At 41.9% G+C, this 20,758-nt stretch overlaps 1 protein-coding gene across 1 annotated transcript in view; it reads right to left on the bottom strand.

Moving 5' to 3' along the window:
- Positions 1 to 3,409: 3,409 nt before the first annotated feature.
- The window catches only part of ECHDC1 (ethylmalonyl-CoA decarboxylase 1), a 40,479-nt gene continuing 23,130 nt past the window's right edge, over positions 3,410 to 20,758 (bottom strand). The window contains exon 6 of the mRNA XM_009281540.2: positions 3,410 to 3,886. Coding sequence (XP_009279815.1) covers positions 3,481 to 3,886 — 406 coding nt within the window. The 3' untranslated portion in view covers positions 3,410 to 3,480. The remainder of the gene's footprint in view (positions 3,887 to 20,758) is intronic.

The following is a 20,758-nucleotide window of genomic DNA, read 5'->3' as shown; positions in this document are numbered from 1 at the left end:
GCATTATGTGGTTTTCTGTAGCTCCATACATTAAGTGATTTTCAATTTGTAAAGCATAGCTAGAGAAATGCACAGTGGAGCAGAATGGAAAGGAAAAAGGAAATTAATATAGTATAAAATCTACCACATCTCTTCATTTCCAGGAGAACAGATAACCACAGATAAAGGAATCCTATGTCATGGTAAAAAAACAATCACATAATGAACCAAGCATTCAACAAGAAGGCCTAGCTTACCTAGATTGCCCATTTGGCAAGTATATCCAGCAGCAAATACGATAAAGTATCTGTATTGCTAAAAGTGATCTCCAGTATCCAACCTTTAAATGCTTGGCGCAGAATCCTCACCCCCAGTAAGCACTCGGGCTGTCCTGGTACACAGAGGCAAGGGAACAAGACGGGCATTTCACAATGTAATAGGAAACCTAGTTTGCTGAGGAGGGAGCTGGCAAACTAGCCCCTAGGAAATAAAAAAGCTAGCACGCCATTTGATTAGGAGACCGGGAGTATCAATTTTGAGGTTTCTAATTTATTTTGTGCATTTAGTGCTTGCTTGTTTTTAGGCCGTTTCCGAAGGGGAACAAAACCAGATGAATCTTGTAGTCTTTAATAATTGTAAAGAAAATATAAATGCTTATCAGCTGCTGGTTACAGGTATTTGTCACTTTGAGATGATAAGCAAGTATTCTGTGAAATAAAGCATTCAGGTTTGAAATTGGTAAAACGGGATTCCATTTCATCTTGCTCAGTCTGGAGCTCTCATGCTAGCACTCATGGTAATTTAGTTAAGCGGGTTTTCATATGAAGGGCTGTACTTGCTTTTAAAACAGAAAAGAAACCAGAGACTATGGTATTAGGCTGCACACAAAATCCTTGATCAAAACAAACACCTGTAATTATCTTCAGAATATCCCGTAGCTGTGTTTGGTATATTTGAGATTTCAACAGACCGGAGGACAAAATGAGTTTCTGTAACCTTTTCTGAAAGTGTCTTACTCAGTACTAGTTATTTATTTGTCCTGTTCTTAGAAGCAAACGTTGGCTTTTGATAGAAATTGGAGAGGATGGCTGGGGAAATGCAGTTGCTGAAATGAGAAGGAAGCTCATTGTCTAACAAATCAAAATGGAAAGAGGTCCCCAATAGGTGTACATACCGAGTTTCACGTACTGGCAGCGCAGGTCTAGTTCAAAATGTGCAAGTAAAACGGATTCTGCTTTTCTGCTACAGTTTCCTCCCTTACAAATTTGTATCACCCAGTGCACAGGATACACTAATGAGCCTTACAGCCTGGCACCTGAAAAATAAATGATTCAAGGGTCTTGCTCAGGTTCTAAGCAATTTTCACACCCATTTTAAAAACATAATCACAGTATTAGTAATGGCAAATTTATCCTTGTTACTAGCAAAGACATAACCAGTTGCCCTTTAAAGCACAATTTTTTTGACTCACGACAATGTGATGGGCTATTGCTTCAAAAAATTGGATGAGTATGGACTGGAGCATGCTCTGAAGGTTCAGTGATGTTGGCAGGCTGGAATCCCTCACGAGTCTTGAGGAACTTAATGAAAAGCAGAACAGCTTCATTACTAAACAGTCAAGTACTGCCCGACTATATTAAAACATCTGTACTTCAGAAGTCATGGGTTTGAAGTCCTTTAGAGCACGGGAAAGAATCCAGCTGCACCAGGGACTAACAACTGAGCTACTGAATAAAAAGGGGGACGGGGGGAAGCGGGACAAACTAGATCACTACTATCTCCCCATATTCCCATTCCTGTCTCTTCTCTAACCTGGGAGTAAAAACTGAACTCTATTTTTGGGGAAGAGAGATTTGAAATCTTCCTCCAGCAGCAGCTTCAGGTGCGAAGGCAAACAGGCAGGATCAACAGGGCAGAGTAAGTTTGTTCCTTATTCTCCCTGAGGTGCCAGCTCAAAACCACATCCCTTTCTTCAGCATTTCTTTTGGTTGCTTCAGGCTATACACACTCCCCACTGTGAAAGCCATATAGTAAAACATCCCCAGCAGAGAACAGCATCTGCTGGAAAGCTTCAGAATCTTAACAGGCAATCCAGGCCTAATTCCCATCGTTGATCTGTCCCAAGATCCTCAAACATATGTACAGTTACCTCGCTGTCTAAAACTCAGGAATCCTGCCACACTGTAGAAATCGTAACATGGATTTCCATCCAAGGAATTGCCTCCTTTTCCTCAGGGAGCTTGTTCCATGTATCTAGAGTTAGTTATGCCTGGTCAGAGCAAGAATGCATGTCAGTGGCACGTAGCCCAAAGTTTCCTCCTTAACGTGCTCCCCTGGAGTACTTGGGTCCTGGGCTCAGATCTCAACCCCTGCTGGATTTAGAGACAAGTGCATCCTAACCAACAGTATAGGAAACTCTCAGTCATGGATATGTCTGCATGTTTTTGCTCTCACAGATGTTTCATTTTAAGAACCATCTGCCAAAGCAGGGACTCGGTGTCAGTTTCTAATTTCTAAAGGGAAAACCCTCCCCACTGAGTTATCTAATTACCTGCACAGTCACCGGCATGAAGTGGAGACCGAGTTCCAACTCTTCTGGTCAGCCCAAATATGCCCTACCAGTAAAAATACTCTGAAATAAGACATAGACAGATCCACATGCGTGTCTTTCCGGAATGCTGAAGTACTCAGACCACCCAGTCAGTCAAGGACATCCCATTTGGGGGCATGATACATCATGGCCTTCCAAGATTTCAGCTAGATTCTGTGTGAAGAATCGGGTCAGCAGCTTTGTGCTTGCTCAGCAGCACAGGTCCAGCCTATGGGATTGTGCATATATGTATGTAGGTAGTTGGTTCCTCAAGCAGTGAGAAGACACCTAAATGCATTTAAAGACCTGAATGAGGTCCTTAAGTGAATGAGGGCTATAAGCTCCTCAGTAAGTTAGAGCTTCTCCTGGAAAAATCACTATGAAAATTGAAGTATCCTTGGACACTTTCTCAGCAATTATACAAAGAACTGACTGAAGACGAAAGCATAAAATATCATCTCACCAGTTATCATCCCTTCAAAGCTGCTTAAAGACACTGGTCTCATGTTGGGGAACTCATATTTTGCAGCTTTAGATGCACCTGTTCTGCAAATAGATAAACCTCGTATCTTTCAAGCAATTCATTTCCATACCAGTTAGAAAAACAAAATTGACTCCAAAGAAAATAATCTTCAGCCTCATTCCAAAAGAATTATAGTTCTATTCTCAGCACAGTATTTACCTTTACATACTAATTTCACTAATCTCCATTCAGTGGGTGATTAGGACAGTAAAGTATCTGCCGGGGATTTCTCTGTGGTTGCATACCAACTATGTCTGCCCGACTTGAACGACAGGAATGTTAATCACAATTTAAATGAACAAGTCCTTAAATGATTCCGTTTAATGCCTGCTTTAGTGAAAGCTTTGTTTGCAAAAAGGTCAAGGACACTTCTTACACGCACTGACCATCATTTGTGTCTTTGTCTTCTAACCAATGCCTGCAAATTGGCAGGCCCACCCCATACAGTCCCGAAAACGTCCTTCTCTGTCCTTAGGGCAGCTTCCAACGGTAGCTCTCTTCCCGCTGTCACCACCTTTTTCACAGCCCGAATCACATTGGCTGGACCCTCTGTGTACTGACTCAGCCAGGCTCGGGCTTCTTCTAACGCTGCGGTTTCATCTGAAGACGACAACATCTCCTCCGAGAGCCCAAGGTGCAAAGCTCTCGCGGGGTCCACCCGGGCAGCCCCACTCAGCAGCCGGAGGGCAGCCCCGCTGCCAACGATCCGCACCAGCCGGGCAGCTCCTCCCCAGCCTGGCACCAGACCCATGTGCTTATGGACAAATCGAATTTCACTCCCAGGCGTCATCAACCTGTCAATGAAGAACAAACACGCAGAGGTCAATCCATGTATTGACTTAACATGTTCAGCTCGCCCGCACTCAATTTTCTATTTTCTCCTCCCCTCTGCTTCCAAAGGCTGATACAACTCGACAGCATACCGATTACAGCCAGAGCTGGAATATCTTAATTTTTACATCACCCCAGTGCCTTAGCTGCAGCTTTTGGCCCTCCTCAAGATGAGATTCGTAGGCTGCCACAAGATGCTTAGTGCCCACACTGATACCTGTAGTCAGTTCTAAAAAGAAAACAGAATTGCAAAGTCGGAGGGCATGTTACACTTATGCACAGTGCCAACACTGCCTTGCTAATTCATGCCTGAAACAACAGGGTTTGGGGTAAAACCCAAGCAAACTAGCACACGCAACGTATTTCTCAAGAGGATGGATCGTGGTGTTAGTACTGGTCTGTGCTGGGGAGGTTCTGTCAGCACCCTGGTGCTTCATTATAGCATAGTTGGCGTCTTTTTGTTCCGTACTTTAGAGCGTCCGTGTGAGTTTGATTTCTAACTGCTCACTACAGCAAGGGAAGTCGGGATGGACGCTCTACTTATGGCTCACAACGTATAATAGAATTGCTTTCTATTTATGCCTTACAGTGTGTAACAGAATTGCTCCCCTCCAGAAGGTAGAGCCACATTCCTCTTTTCAAAGATTTCACATCTTTGCTTCTTTTCTACAGTCTGTCACCTCCCTTATTTAAGAACTCACCCTAGGGCTGATTAAGCTATCTCCCTGGAGGAGCTCTGCTGCAGCGGATTGTACTGTCTCTGCATAGTGTTCACACTGACACACATTAGGTTAGTGGAAAAAGCTTCTAGAAATAGAAACATATAGAAAAGATGTATAGAAGCAAACCAGTACTTGCTCTTTCTTAAGATGATGTTCTGCAGTGTGGTTGCTTGCTGCTGCTTGTAAGACAAGGGATGTAAATTATACTCGTGAAGTAGATTAGCTTCTACTTCAACCAGTAATGGGCTTTCTGAAGATAAATCATGTAATACTAAGATCTACACACGTCTGTTTTCTAACAGTGCAGTTTTCCATAGTGAAAATACCAAGGTGAACAGTTTTAAAAGGGGACAGAAAAAGAAAACCTTTAAAAATGCAACTACTTCTAGGAACTCACAGTTCCCAGACCTGCTTCGTCATTGTTAATTGTAAGTTTGCTTGGTTGCTTTTTTCTTAACCAGAGCACCATCAGCATTCATGCCATACTATAAAACACCAGAGCTGAAGAGCTTACGCTTTATCCCAGACCCAACACAATGCACAAAGGCAACAGCTGACATGCCAGATTGCATGAAAGCCTTTTTGTAGAGATAGCGGAGGAAGGTTGTGTGACAAAAGGAAGAGAGCAGAGTATTGCAGGGGAGGAAAGGCTTTTAGCTAACATTAGCAAGTGCTTCCCAAACCCAGCAAATCCCAGGGAGCTCAGGTCTCTCCTCTCCACAAGGAAGATTCTGCAAGTATTCCAAAACTCCTTCGCTGGCTCAGCTTACTTTGCAATTTACTAACACCCAGTGTCCCGCTGGGAAAGCAATAATGAAAACATTATTAAGTGTTTAATTCTAGCTGTGCTGAGCGATGTGAAGCGTTAAAAAAGAAGCGGTCATACACACCTAGGCATCTGATGCTAGACAATCTGTCAGCAGTCACATAAGACAGCCACTGCAGGTTGGTAAGACAATGTTGTGTTTGTTGAATTTGAGGCTGTCCCAGGCACCTGGGTTCAGGCCTTAAGGACAGGCGTTTCAGTGAATGTCCTGTGGGCAGCATATGGACTCATATGGGAAGCTGGGTCAATGCACACTGAAGTTTGCATGGGAAGTCAAATTTTACATTAGAAGCGCAGCCGATCCATCAGCGCCAACAAGAAAAAAGTTGAAAACATTTAGTATGTAGGACAGGCTCTGTTACCCTGCACAGTCTTCACCTCCCTCTGAGAAAATGGAACCAAACATGATGAAAGGAAAATAAACAACTGACAGCTAAATCCACAGAGACTGTGAGGCTGCAACTTCCAGGATCTCACTGGGATTCACCTCTCCCCACAATGCTCCTTTGAACAAGCTTCACAGAAAATACTGAGATAAGTGGTGGTCAGTAGAAGGTGTAAAGGTAGTCTTGGACTGCCTTCAGGCTTAAGAAAGGTATCTATGTTTTTTCAGCCTTTTCAACTATGAATCCTCTCCTGAAGTCACACCATTTCTTACAGAAACCACCCATCACACTCTCTGTTAGGTATACCACTCACTTCGAGTCCCCGTGCCCAAGGAAGCAATGGAGACCTGAGCTCAGATCTGAAGAGGCGTATGCCGCTACCAAGCTAGCCTGGGATCAGCCTCTGAATGTCACCAGCTGCAGCCTCGCATAAATATTTCCTTTTTTATTTTATGAAAGGAATTGAGTCTACCTTCTGAGACATGACAGCTCTGATCTCCCATTAGATGAATTTATGTAAGGAAAGTACATCAAACATTACTAAACACAAAGAGGCAGACATCAAAAAGCTGAAAAGACAGAAGTACCATTCTATTCCTGAGCTGTTTACACCTTATTCACCTAGTACTGGCCCTGCCTGAGACAGAATAGTAGATGAATACAAAATGAACCCTGATTTGACTCAATATGCCTGTTCCTGTCTTCCAGGTCAAGAGAATTAAAATCTGGGTCTCCTGTATCCCAGGGGAAGGTCATACCACTAGGTTCCTGGACACATGCCTTCCCTGGCCTAAAAAAAAGAAGAAAATCTGTTGCATGACAATACTAAAAAAATATTTATTAAATGTAATTAATGTAACAAAGTAATTGAAGACCTTACAAGCAGAGAAACATCCTTCAGAAATGTGAAGGGTAGCAAAATCCTCACAACTTAAATTGGAAATAAGAGGTTAAGGTAATACAAGCACCAAAGCGCAGCTGAAACCTTCTTTAAGAACATTGTATTTCCATGTTACAAGCACTACAACATCCCTAGGAAGAAAGCACAGCCACCATGGGCCACATCCAATTTTGGGTTAGTCATCTAAAGCAAACAAGAGCTACAGCAAACGTTCCTGCTGTACATTTTAAAATGTTCTCAGACACGCTAAATGTTACAAACCCTCCACCTTTGAGCGCAAGATTCCTTCACTCCGACATCTCATTGCGCCCACGAACTACCGACTGTCACGCCACATCACAGCACTGGCAATGCACGTGAGAGAAAAAACTTGTTTGCCATTAACAATGCAACCTAACAAATCCCATCCTTAAACAGGTACACTTGCTTCCTCAAAGGCGGCACCTGCTGTGAGCTAACAGCTATGCTTTCCTTTGCTAAAGTATTTTCCAGCTACTTGAAGCTGGAGCATATACAATGAAAGCTGAAAATGCAAACAAAAATGTATTTTCTCAGGTTTTCATACCTGCTTTTTATAGTAGTCCTGTTACTGAACTGTTCCAACAGGTATAATAAGTTCCTTGGGCAGAATTAAGATTATATTAAGGTTTGTGCTGGCCCTTAACTCATCATTTCCTGGACGTCGGGGTGTGAATTATATTCAGCATTCTGACAAGGCAAAGGCACTAATGAAGTTGACTAGGGAGGGACAAATACCATCCTCTACTTTATGCATTTTAAAAGCTCCTACCACTGTGCTTCTGAAACCCATGATGGAAAAAAAGGATGCCTAAAACATTAAACGTGTTGTCAGCAACCTGGATGTTGTTCCCATCCCTGTTTGACTCCCGGTGTCACGTAAGGACACAGCTCCTGATTTCCAATCTTCTCCTTTTAGCCGGCGTGAGACTGGCACACCACAGAGGGAGGCAGCCGGCATCACGCAGTGCTGCAGCACCTGGTTCTCGGCTATGGTTATTCTGAGAGGGCAGCCAGAACTGCGGGAGATGACTTTTATCTCTCCCACAAATACTTGGGCCTCCCGCTCTCAAACCACCAATCAACATAAATAATAAGCAAAGCTTATGCCTTGGGTCATAGGAAGTTCCCTCACCAAATCTGCTAACTTCTATAAATTTTGCTAACACTATCTATGAGGTGACTGAACCAACACAAAGTGGAAAATTCTCCAAAAAACAGAGTCAAAGGCCTTGGGGTACAATTAAAAGACATCCATAATTTTAACATGCTGTAGAGCAAAAGTTACAGAAATAGAAATAATAAGAAAATTTCAAATACAACTTGCAAAACACAGATGGAAGACATCCAGACACATGAAAAGCAATGGCCATGGTCAGCCACACATGCATTTTGGCCGACTGTCATTACTCAGTGAAGGCAGCAAGAATACAGTATTGATATCAAAGGCTTTCAACCAACTATCCAAACCACACACACAACTATTTTAAGCACAGGAAAAGAGAGACATTAAAGAAAAAAGAAAACCACCAGGAAAATGGTAACAGAAAGAAGGCTATCAAGGGCCAAACGTTTGTTTTAACCAGCAAACAACAGAAGAACAAAGTTGATGTACAATCCAGTCATACACTTTCCCCAACATGTATGCTTTTCTAATACACTCATCAATATGATATCAGCTTAATTAACTCTTGTTAAATTAAGTAACAGCCGTGCTATGCTGACATGTGGCCAAAACAGCTTTTTAAAATACACACTGCTGGGGAGTGCAAGTTCAAGAATTTGTTAGAGGTCAGGTATGACATTATCTATGGATGGTGTTTCTCACGCAAATGGAACTTGTTTTGCCAGGTGGGCATGAAAATTTGATGACCTTGCTTGCAAGTGACAAAAGCTTGTAACTACTTTAGGATTTTGTAACTTGGCTTGGCAAGTGCTACCAGGACCATCCACCACAGCAGCAGCTCTCAAATGCATGCTGGACCTTAAGTGAGATTCTCAACACTCAAAATACAGTCCCTGTCCCATCACTTCACCTGCACGTTGCACCTCATAGTCTCACTCCATCTTCCTTACACTTCTTCAGCACCCCAAGGGGCACAGGAGATCCCAGTATTGGTGGTGGGTTCTTGCAGCAAGTGACTGTGACCCAGGCAGCAGATAGAGAGTTACACAGGTAGTATCTGTAATCTGATCTGCCTTCTCTTGCTGATGCATGCAAAACCCACCAAAAAAATAAAAGTGCTGCTCTTACATGCAAAGTGCTGCTGAACACATGCCGTAGATGCGATGTTTTTAGTCAACTAGGGTGCTACAATAAGTAAAAACAAAGCAAGGGAGAGTTGTGATTGTTGAATTTATAGCATCAGAGTAAGAACTAAACTACCTGTTCCTTTATCTGTACAACAAAAGCCCTGATTTGTGATTAAACAGAAGTCCTTTATTTCAGGTTGCTCCAGTGCACCACATAAATCAAGTACTATCTTCTAGGCAGCATGCTACATCTCTGGCTTTAAAAAAAAAAAAAAAAAAAAAAAGGGGTAGAAGTGGGTAGTTGGATGCGAAAGCATTTCCATAAAAGAGAGAAGTCACCTTGAATCTTTCACTGGAGGCAAAAGCATTGCCATAGGCATCTAGAGTTCAGTACAACTATAGGATCTGAATAGCTGGGATCTCCTGTACTGTCCATCATGGCATATGAAAATCAAGGTCCATCTGTGCCTGAGGAGATGCAAGCGTGTGAAAGGGTCTTCAGCCAACAGCAGGGTAAAGCTCTTCCTACAGCCACAAAAGGGCTGAGCAAACCTATGATCAGTGGCTGCAGCACGTGCTGGGAGCACCTGCCCTGTCCAAAAACCCAAGTCCTGGTGGTCTCCTCTGATGCCTCCAGCCCCTTTGCTGCAGATGCAGCCAGCCAATTCTGGAGCTTCAGTTCGTTGGCTCAGGCAGGGGTGCCAAGGGGTCTTGCCCCTGCAAGTGGCAGCCCTGCAAGCTGGACTGTAAGGAGCAATTAACTGGGACTCCAGGCGCTGTTAGCCTGAAGCTTAGGCACGGACCATCGCACAAGTAGTCAAGCACTGCTGCAACTGCGCACTATCTTGAACGGTTCATGGAGCACACACTGTGGTTTGGAAACCTCCAGGCTAGCTGCCTTCTCCCCATTTGCTTTAGCATGGCAGGTGGCCCTGCAAGTTTTAACATGTACCTAGTGCTCAACCCACCTCTGATACCTGCGTTCCAAATCTTAGCGTCAGAAAGATACACCAGAGATCATGTACCTTCCCATTTAATATATCTAAAACCTATCCTCCCCACCACGCACGGACAGATGTTAATGCACAGGTAAGAAACTACGGAACTTCCTTAGCATTAAGATACAAATTCTTGAGGCCTCGTATATGAATGCTCCTTGACAATTTGCTGCAAAACTCATCCCTACCTTCTCCAGAATCTTTTAACAACAGAAGTAATTTCTGAGTATAGCCTTGAAAACAAGACCTGAATACGAACCACTGCCTTGACATCTTCACAAAGCCACAGAAAACCTGAAATTAAGAGTACTGACTAAAGTTAAGGCTGCAGTTCGTGCCTGTGGAGACCTAACCTGGAAACCTAAATACTGATAGTTAATTACATGACAGCATTGTGTTCTAATAGTGACAACTTGTCTTGTAGAAGTCTGTAGTCTCTCAAAATATTCTTAGGACCATAAATCTTACTGGAAAGGCTAGGAATACTTTCATCAGTATTTAATTGCAGAGTGTACAGGGTTTTATTTTTAATTAAAAAAGCCCTAGTTCTAGCCTTGTTCAATATTCCAACACACAAGCCTTCTATGGTTATTACAGAAACTCACCTTAAAACAACAACTGCGTTAACCAGTCATTTTTGCAATTAAAAATGTGTTTTGAAGCAGCAAGGTACTGTGGGAAGAATATTCTGCAGAAGAAATATGCAGTACTACACTAAAATAATTTAGCCAGTCAGCAATGCTGCTGATGAGCAGTTTCCAGTCCTTACTTCAATTTTCATGACAGATGCTGTTAGAATTAGACCCTCAAGAATAAGACAGTCTCCTCCAAAAAGCAAGTTGGGACTAATTAATCTGTCTCTGCCTATCCAGTGCAGTGTCTCGTCAGTCTCTTTATCACTACACCATCAAATAATTACCTAGGTACTCTGTAAAGGGGTTATCTAGACAAAACAGCTAAAGATTTTTCTGAAACTCAGCTATCTTACTACACCCTCTATCACCAAAAAACCCTCCTAATTCTCTGAAAATATTAACAAGAGGATTCATCCTGAGAAGAGTTAGTCACAATTTCACTTATCTTTCAATCTCACTTGATTAATTGGATAGGCTTTAAAGGATCAAAAAGCCTCAATTATACGTTTAATAATTAACTCCTTGCTAACTATATTTAGCAGATTTTCGAACTATAACAATGCAGTGAATATCGGCCAGCCATGACTGCTCCGCGCTTTCCCAGCACAGCTTGCTAGTATTAATTCCCCCTGCTCCTCTTCCCATATCTTCTCTCTCATGGAGAGCTTCTCATGTTTCTGCCCTATGCAGAGAAAGAATAAGACCATTAGACATTACAACAATTGCTGCTTCAGAGCTCTGGCAACACGAAGTGAGACTTCCAAAGTGAAAATACTGTAAAACCGGTAAAACTAAGGATTTGTCCTGCATGCATTTGGTGATAGTCCATGCAGACTGGCATCATAAAAACAACCCCCTAGATCTTTGCTCTTTCTGAAAATCCTTTAGTCACAAATATTCACTTGACAGATGCCTAAATGGTAACCACTAAAGAATATAAAAATGAAGACAAAATGGTTTAAGAGAGTTTGGGGGAACTATGTCCCTTGTGCATATCTTAGATAAAATTGCACAAAGCGGCTCTGCAATCCCAAATTTCAATAGGGTAAGAGAAGACTGTGCACATTAATGATCTTTCCTGTTTATGAGCTTTAACGTGTAACCTTTACTACAGGAATGCAATGGAAAGAAGTAGGTCCAGCTGCTATTTTAATAAGCCCATCAGAAAGTCAGCCCTCTCAAATCCTTTCAGTGATTAAAACAAAACAATACACCTTCTTTACTTGAGGTTTAAATAAATGAAAATAATACCCAAGAACCAAAATAAAAAAAATCCTACCGAGCCTCCCAAGTACAGAGTGTTCTAGGCACGCTCTAAAACTCGGTGTCAAAGGAGTAGGCTTGATGCCAGCCTAAGAAATCTCACCAACACGAGAGCTCTCTTTTCTCACAGCTCTTTTCAAATTGCCTTACAGATTATATGGAATTTTATTTATAGTTACTGAATTATTTTGTAACACTCTTAGTGCATCCATTTTCCCCCCGCTTGCAACAAAAGCGAAGAATCAAGGTTTACATGAAGTAGCCTAGGAGAAAATATCTCAAGTCTCCCTAGCACGTTGCCTTTACCACCTTACTTTCTGCCCTCTGGTAAGATTTTCCAATGCATTTTATGGAGCGCTAAGAATCAGGGTCAAAATCCGATACAAAAATAGACCCTAATTACAGATGTATTTTCTTGAGCAAGAGTTAATATTCTTCTGGGTTGGCTGGGAAACCCCAGGCCACTTCCCAGAGGGGAGCAGATGGACCTAAACAACGAGGGATGCACTCTTCAAAGGAAACCTGAAAATAACCATTTATAACGTGACTCTATCATGGTTTTTCACATCACCCAGAGTCAAATGAAATGCAGAAGAAAGAATGACAAAGTCATATTTTCATCTAAAGGCACAAAACATTTGGTTGATGCTAAAATTCTGAAAAGTGGAATCCCAGATCAAAAAAAAGGAAGATGGAGTAACAAGAAAAGAGTTGGAGGCAGAGATGGAACACAGGGACAACAGAGCAGAAACTGCTAAATAAACATGAGCCGTTTTAGGAGGAATATGGTCTCTGAGAATAAACAGGAGTTTAAGGTGTGGATAACTCCGCCATTTATTACCCAAACATTCGGAAGATGAGCCTGCAAAAGGAACAGAGTCAACTCAAAGAGGCTGCAAGATTACCAATTTCAAAGGGAGCCACTCCAGGGAAGAAGCACAAAAATAATATTGTTACTAGAAAAAGATCCCGTGGATAACAGGAGTTAAATTATAATAGGCAGATACAGAAATCTGCATGCCCCAAAAACTAGCATCTCATCAATAGCAAAGCCTGCACTGAGAAAAATTAAGAAAAGGCCTATCGGCAGCAAAAAGAGTATGGTCAAGCAGCAGAGCACTCTCTGATCCAGCAAGACCCAGACTAAAACTGGTCCAGGCATGATTGTGTAAGAACGACCAGAGAAGTCAAAAAAGGTTTATTTCTTAAGCACTTCCCTGATAAAAGGAGAGCGGCTAAAAGGCCAAGAAAGATTGTTAATTCGAGAGAGGGATTATGGAAGGAAAAGAAACACAGGGAAAGAAGCTGTTGCTAATACCCTACAAGGGGAGCAGGGCAGCCTCAAACAAGGCAAGGTAGGTAGGGCCCTCCAAAAGTCTCCTGCAGGTGATGCTTGCCGTCATACTGGATGCCATCCACACAGATGGCTCTTCCAATCTCTTGCTGGACCAGAATCTCCCAGACGTCAGCTACGGATGAAGGCTCACCCAGCAGACCTGGATTAGGGGTTTTAAATCTAAGTTTTTACCTCAGGCTTGACACTTTCTCGTCCGTGGCTTCACAGAAGCCGGAGACAGAAAAGCATGCTATAAAAAGCTACATTTCTTCTAAAAGGGATAAATGAAGCTGAATATTCGAAGTTACAAAAAGACTTTTACTGTAGTAGGAGTGAAAAATTGAATTAGATGACAGATCACAGGGCACGAAATAGGGGCCCAAAAAAGCATGACTGATTAAAACTCTACGAGTGGTATTAAAGGAAGTAAGACAAGCCTTTGGTTTTTTTTCTCCCCCCCGGTCGTTTTTCAATAAACTGACAGGAAAGAAAATTATTTGGCCAAACCGCAAAGTGAATCTGCCGCATTTCCCAGGCTGATACTTCTTGAGGTCCACATGCGATGCTCAACAGGGGTTTCCCACAGCCCCGGGCACTATCCCCCCCACGGCGGGCTGCGGGTGCCGTGAGGTGAGCAGCACCGCGCAGGGGGGCTGGGGAGATGGGGAGAGGGCTGGCCAGGGGGCTTGTGCAGCCCCCCCACCGCTGTCACGCAAGGCGCTTCGTGCTGCAATGCATGCATCGTGCGGCCCCTTTGCAAGCTGCGATGTGACATAAAAGCTGTGTGAGCCACACACTGTTCCTTCGGCCCCACTCCTGTGCCTGAGCATTCAAGTGAGCTGAGGAGACCCAGAAAACAGCAGAAAAAGTAAATTAAAAGGCCTTTCCCAAGTGGGAGAGACATAGGCTTTTTACAATTATACAGTTAGCAATAAAAAGTCCCCAGTCCATGGGTGCTGCCTCGGATCTGTTTGACAACACCCCCTGTGTGCACCCGGGGAAGGAGCAGCATAGCTTTACAAAGGCTTATGAACACACGCAAGGCTCATACCACAATTTAGGAGCACACAGAATCAAGAGAGTAAAACAGATAGTTACACCGGGGAGCTGTAATTCCCCTGAAGCGTGCAGTATAGTAAACGTCATGAATCACCAGAGCCATAAAGCGGGACCGAAGCCTCATTGTTCAAAATGTAGTGCCTGGATCCTCCTTTCTCCCCGCAGTTGCACGACAGCAATCAACGGGGTACCACCCCATTTCTCCTCCCCTGTGAACGACCAATGTCTTACTAACACTCTCCTCCTCTTCTAATTCCCAGCTATGACTTTATTTATATACCCAGTGTCAACGGGTCCCAGCCGAGGGCACACCGCCACCTCCGTTACCATACAATTATTTTCAGAGTAGTTCTCATCTTGACATAGCACTCGGGTCTTACCCATGAAGCAGGTTTTAGCTATCCTTTTACAGGCTGCCAAAGTCTTCATACACAAGTGAGTGAACGCCAAAATAATGCTCACATAAAAATTACTCATGCTGGAAATCTAAAATGTTACATGAGTCTTTCCTTCCAAAAAAGGAACTACAGTGATTTGGACTTCATTCAAGCAAACATTTTCAACAACAGATACGCCTCTTAGACTAAAGCAAAAATTTCCATTAGAAAAGATCCAGTGATATTTTACCAGATTCTTCGATGAAAAAAGACCACTTGGAGGTAAAGGTGTTTGACTGATAATTGAAATTTTTAGTCAAATCTGAATGCCAGTATTCATCTAGAAATCAAAAAAAGTACACGGGAGCTCGTTTTCAAATTGAAAATATTATGTTTTTTAAATTATGTGCACACTTTCATGCAGCATATACACCCGTGTTTACAACCTCAGTTTCCCACATCTTTATTTCCATCATATATGTTTATCAAGACCAAAGAAAACAGAATAAAATTCTCCAAAGTCAAGAGTCTCTTAAAGCAGGAACATTTCAGTCATACTCTTTGCTCATCTCTGCTACTGATAGAGGAAGGGGAGGGGGGGCAGCCCAACACTCTGCCTCAGACCTTGGCGTCTAAAATGTCAAAATGGCAAAGATCACCTCACTCGCCTGAACTCAGCCGACTGGAAAGGAACAGCATTTCTTGACATCAGCCCTAAGAGATGCAAGGTTCGACTTGCTCTAATACTTTATGATGGATTTGATGTATCACATTTCTGCAACCCACAGCATTAAAGGATTAAAAATATTTTGTAACGTCACACTAACTAACAACCCTTCGCAAGACCTAGGGTAACAAGACGCACTTTGAAATTCAGCTGTGTCTGCGTGCAGTGCTACTGATGCTGCATTTGCACATCCTACACAATTTCTGACTAAAACTAAGAGAGATCATACACTTATTTGAAATCACTGGTAATAAAATTATAATGAAACGTTGCTATTTTGTCAGGATACCAGGTTAATAATCTCAAACAAAAAATGCTGAGGTTTGTGGTGTTTTTTTTAAATGATCACAGTGGCTGTGACTTAAGTTTTAAGTTTTCCAGATATGAGATATAATTTCAGAGCTTTTTTTCTTTTTTTTTGGGGGGTGGGGGGGGTGGAGAGGGAGCACAATGACATACCTCAAAAAAGGCATAAATGGGTCTGCTGTGTTTGCATGCAGTGCTACTGATGCTGCATTTGCACATCCTACACAATTTCTGACTAAAACTAAGAGAGATCATACACTTATTTGAAATCACTGGTAATAAAATTATAATGAAACGTTGCTATTTTGTCAGGATACCAGGTTAATAATCTCAAACAAAAAATGCTGAGGTTTGTGGTGTTTTTTTTAAATGATCACAGTGGCTGTGACTTAAGTTTTAAGTTTTCCAGATATGAGATATAATTTCAGAGCTTTTTTTCTTTTTTTTTGGGGGGTGGGGGGGGTGGAGAGGGAGCACAATGACATATCTCAAAAAAGGCATAAATGGGATAGAGAATTTAACATTAAAATTCTACATTAAAACAGTAACTTAGCTTCTTCTCCTCTTTACTTTTTAATATAGTACATTAGCTGTATTGATGAGGAACTAAAGCCAGCTTCAGATCACTAACTGATGGTCTGTTCAGACTAGCTGGACAAGAAACAGGCACATTTTCAGCAAACAGTAACAGATCCTCCACAAATATGCCCCAGAGTGTGACCAATTCTCTTTATCACCAAAAGTATAATTTCCCCTGGTACCTTTTTATTTACAGTCGTTCTCTCTCGCTTTCACACACACACAAATCCACACTAATTGAAATTATTGGGTTTTTCCTTAGTCTATATATTTGCTTTTTGCTTATGAATATGAATGTATCAGCACACAAATCAGAACTGGAGGATAATACAGACCATGGATACACTAGAAGTTCTTAAACATACAACAGTTTAAGCACAATAGGCATTTATTTAATGTAAGAATTTATAATTTGATTTATTCTTACTGTGACTGCTGAGTTACAGCAGTAGCAAAATCCAGGAAGAAGTTGGAAGCTGAAGCCACCAAGGTTTACAGGTTCAAACAGCCTGCAGTCTTGTTTCACACAATTTTGGATAAGTCTGGAAGGAACAGGAACACAGAGGTCCAGCCAGCAGGGCTCCAAATCTTCACTAGTATATTGGGTTGCTTTGGATTAGAGGGGGAACGAGAAACAGAGGGTGAAGGGGAAGACTGGAAGTTGCAATTGTGAAGGCCATATTTACAAAGTAGGTTGAGATCCACACAGCAATGCCTGCTTACACTTGAAAAAACCCAGGGAAATTGAGTCATTTGGGGAATATTTGGTCATTCCAATGAACGGTAACTCTGATGTGGATGACTACCCTTCAGACACCTACAATATTAACTATATTGCTACCTGGAGCATTAAAGAAGAGGAGGAGTTCTTCTTGTAGTCCTTCAATAGCACGACAGAACTGAAAAAAGAGGTAAGTAACAGGGACTCTGGAAAACATCCTCTGGAAGCTGATCCAATGCAGTTAGGCACTTTAAAGCTGCAGCTTCAGGGGAAACTGAGGCTACCTAACAGCTCCCTAGAGCCAAAAGGAGAAGACTGTATTCCCATCCCCTCCTGTTCTTTGTCATCCTCTCCAAGAGGCTGAGCTCCTCCTCTACCTTGGCTCTAGCCATTACTATATCCTTTTACAAACCACCTTAATTCACTGTAAGAACAGGAAATATCTAGCCCTTCTGTTGCTTTTTCGTGAGATAATTGACTTATACAGGCATCTTCACTGGTGCTTGGCAAACCAGAGGTAAGCAGTGAGCTGGGAATGGGCAGCAGGGACATCCTCCCACATCAAGGTGAGCTGTTCAGGCAGTCTGTCCTGCTCACAAAATCACAGCTCAACATAATCCCATCTCAGAATCAGCAGACTGGAATACATTAAGTGCTTCTCAGACTTCGTATTAACCAACTTGTGGAGCTATCAGAATACATATTTAAAAAAAAAAAAAATTATTTTGGTAGTGAAGATCAGCAGTGGAGTGTCAAACTCAAACACCTGCAGGCCGTTTATCTAAACTGGGGATTAGTCACTTCACAGATGCAAGCATAATGGACAATTTCAGTGCATTTGTACTCTTCCAAAACTAATTCTTCTTGAACCTCAAATGCTTCTGTACAGTGTACCAACAGCCTGGTGTCCCAGCAAGAATCAGCATGGGTCCAGCTCTGTGTTCCCCAAAATCTGTCTCATCTAAGTTTTCCATTATCTGGGCTATCTCTGTTTATTGTTACTGTGCAGCAGCGAATCAGCTGCATACAGGATTGTTCAACAGAAAGGACGTAAGTTTGCGTGGTAGAAGTGGTCTAAAATGTAGACATGTGCTGATAACAGAAATCTCATTCACCCAGGATAAGATGGTTTGGCCTCCCAAAGAAAGAAAAACTTGGAATGAAGTAAAACCCTACAAAAAGACAACCTCAGAAAGAAAACTTGAACTCAAATTCATGCTTTGTTGCTGTTAGTTACATTTCCAGTAAAATCCAACAGTAGTAAATTTGAACTGTAGACTATGTAAAAAATCCTCTGCCTGGAAGATTGTAAACACATGAAATTCAAACCCAAATGAAAACAAGTAATAAAGAAAAAAAAAACAATACCAGTCCATAAATACAAGCCCAAAAATACAAGCTCTCAAGTCCACTTCTAGCAGTGCTGCGATTACTTAACCAGATGTCAAGTGTGCCAGGTCAACAATAAGAACAGCCTCCTTAAAGGCAGGCAACGTGAAACACTGAAAATCATAATCCATCTCTCTGAAAATTCCTCTGAAAATTGTACTAATAAACCTCCCAGGGCTCTAAAAATGTGAAGTGATGCATGACTGCAATGGAATTCTAAAATTGCCAACTGATTTGAAAGACGTTTTACAAATACATACACACACATGAGAGAGGAAAATTTTATATAACTAAAAAAAGTGATCTACAGCATATAGCAGGCACTTGAAACTGTGAGAACCCACTCTCAGATTTGGCTACTGATTCTGCTCCTGACAATGTGCAGCGATGTTATGGAGTCCCACCTGATGAAAAGTGCTTTGTCAGCCTGGACCTTGCAAGAACTCATGAATATGTGAACCCCATCCCCCTACATTCGTATCGTGCTCTGCCTAGTGAAAAGAGCTACTATATACTGAGCCACTCTCATTTCAAACAGCAGCATCTTGTGTACCTAAAAGCTCCTCCTGATAAAACTAAAAGCTGAAATCCTTGCATACAGCAGAATATTTCCAAAGAAGCTAGTGTGTTGTGCTCTGACATTCTGAAACCTATTCTTGGAAAAGCTTGCTGTAGAATACTAATGTCTTTACAGCTTCTCCCCCTGCTTTTTTAAAGGGGCAACAAATTATCTGTAACATAATATAAGGATGAGTGCCTACAACTGCAAAGTCGGTCACAGTAGGCCTACATCTATGTAGTGGTTATATTCTCTTCTGCTCCTTTCATTTCATATAAGCTACATTTAATGCACTAAACACATGCTTGTAAAAGTAAATAAACACAAGTCCTCACAAGAATACACACAACAAAAGCTACTCGATAACAGCGCATTTCATTGTATCTCTCATTAGGTGTTTTATGGAACACACCTAACACCTTCAAGTGTAATAATAAGCATACCTACATATTTCACAAAAATATAGAAAACATTCAATTAAAATGCAGCAAGGCCAATTTGATATCAATACAGTATTATTAGCATAAGCGTCTTCCCTTCTTAAAAGCTCGATTCTGCTGTTCCTACAGATACAGAGCAGAAGTCTGCTCAGAAAGCAAATACCTCTTTAAATCAATGGTGCTTTTTACGAAGTAGGATACTGCTCAGCACTAACAAGAGTAATGAAATTGGCCCTTTGCGATTTAACTGTGCAACATCAATTACACCTGAAGAAATTATAGTTGATTAATTTACTTTCTAAAAAAGAAAAGGAGAACACTGCTGCCTCTACCTATGAGCCCATTTTGAGGTCAATGGCAAGAGAAACGAGTAGCTCTCCATCTTTGCCCTCTCATCCTCTGCCTGGAGACACCACCTTTTAAATGGGATTCTCATGGCAGTGGCACACCTCTATTTTGACTGCAATAGCATTAGAGAGGAAAAACGGGGTGGAGGGGGGAAGAGACTATATTTTTCAGAAGCACCCAGGTATAATGGAAGTCCATTCGGCAAGTGATGTAGGACCAAATTTTCAAAGTTCTAGGTCTTTTAGACACATCTACGCAGACATCGCCCCAGCGAGGTTTCTCAAAGGCACTGATGTGACATAGAAGACAAGACAGTTCAGAATTCCAAGTTAGTTATTCTGGCTATTGGCTGGTAGCACACTGCAGCTACTGCGCTCAGAGATTATTGTGATCTACTAATTGCACAGATTCATTACCAAACTGCCTCTGCCCCATATCTAACTGTTAGCTTATTGTCCAACAACCCACTACAACTCTTGCCCAAATTCTTTAACCAACCCTGCCAAATCAGTTCTCCTTAACTTCATGCATTGCGCAAGTACAATGTATGCAAGTTTCTGCATACAAGGAACTCAGAACAGGTACTTCATTTTGATTATCTGTAAAATTGCATCACTGAATCCAGCATCACAGTCATTTGTGCACTTCACCGAAACGGCTGCCATGTCACGCAGAACTGCAACGTACACTGACATTTGGCAGCAGAACCCACAAGCCATCTTCACAGGCTCAGAGAGAATATTCAACTGTGGCACACTGAAAAAAGTCTAGGTTTCTTGAAACCGCACTAAAAAGCTCAGCTGTCCAAACAAGTTTCATACCTGCATGGTTTTACATTACTAGTTCTACAGAAATAATTGAGATAAATAATTACAGTGTCAGAAGCCTTATCTTCCCAATTTTCGTATCAGAAAAGGTCTAAAAGGATTTTAATTACCTTGCACTTGTCTGGACAATGATTCCCCCCCCAATCACATGGTTATGATCTTTGT

The sequence above is a fragment of the Aptenodytes forsteri genome, unplaced genomic scaffold (genome assembly GCF_000699145.1).
Source record: "Aptenodytes forsteri isolate BGI_AS27 unplaced genomic scaffold, ASM69914v1 Scaffold82, whole genome shotgun sequence".
Lineage (NCBI taxonomy): Eukaryota > Metazoa > Chordata > Aves > Sphenisciformes > Spheniscidae > Aptenodytes > Aptenodytes forsteri.
This window is presented reverse-complemented; position numbering and strand designations above follow the sequence as displayed.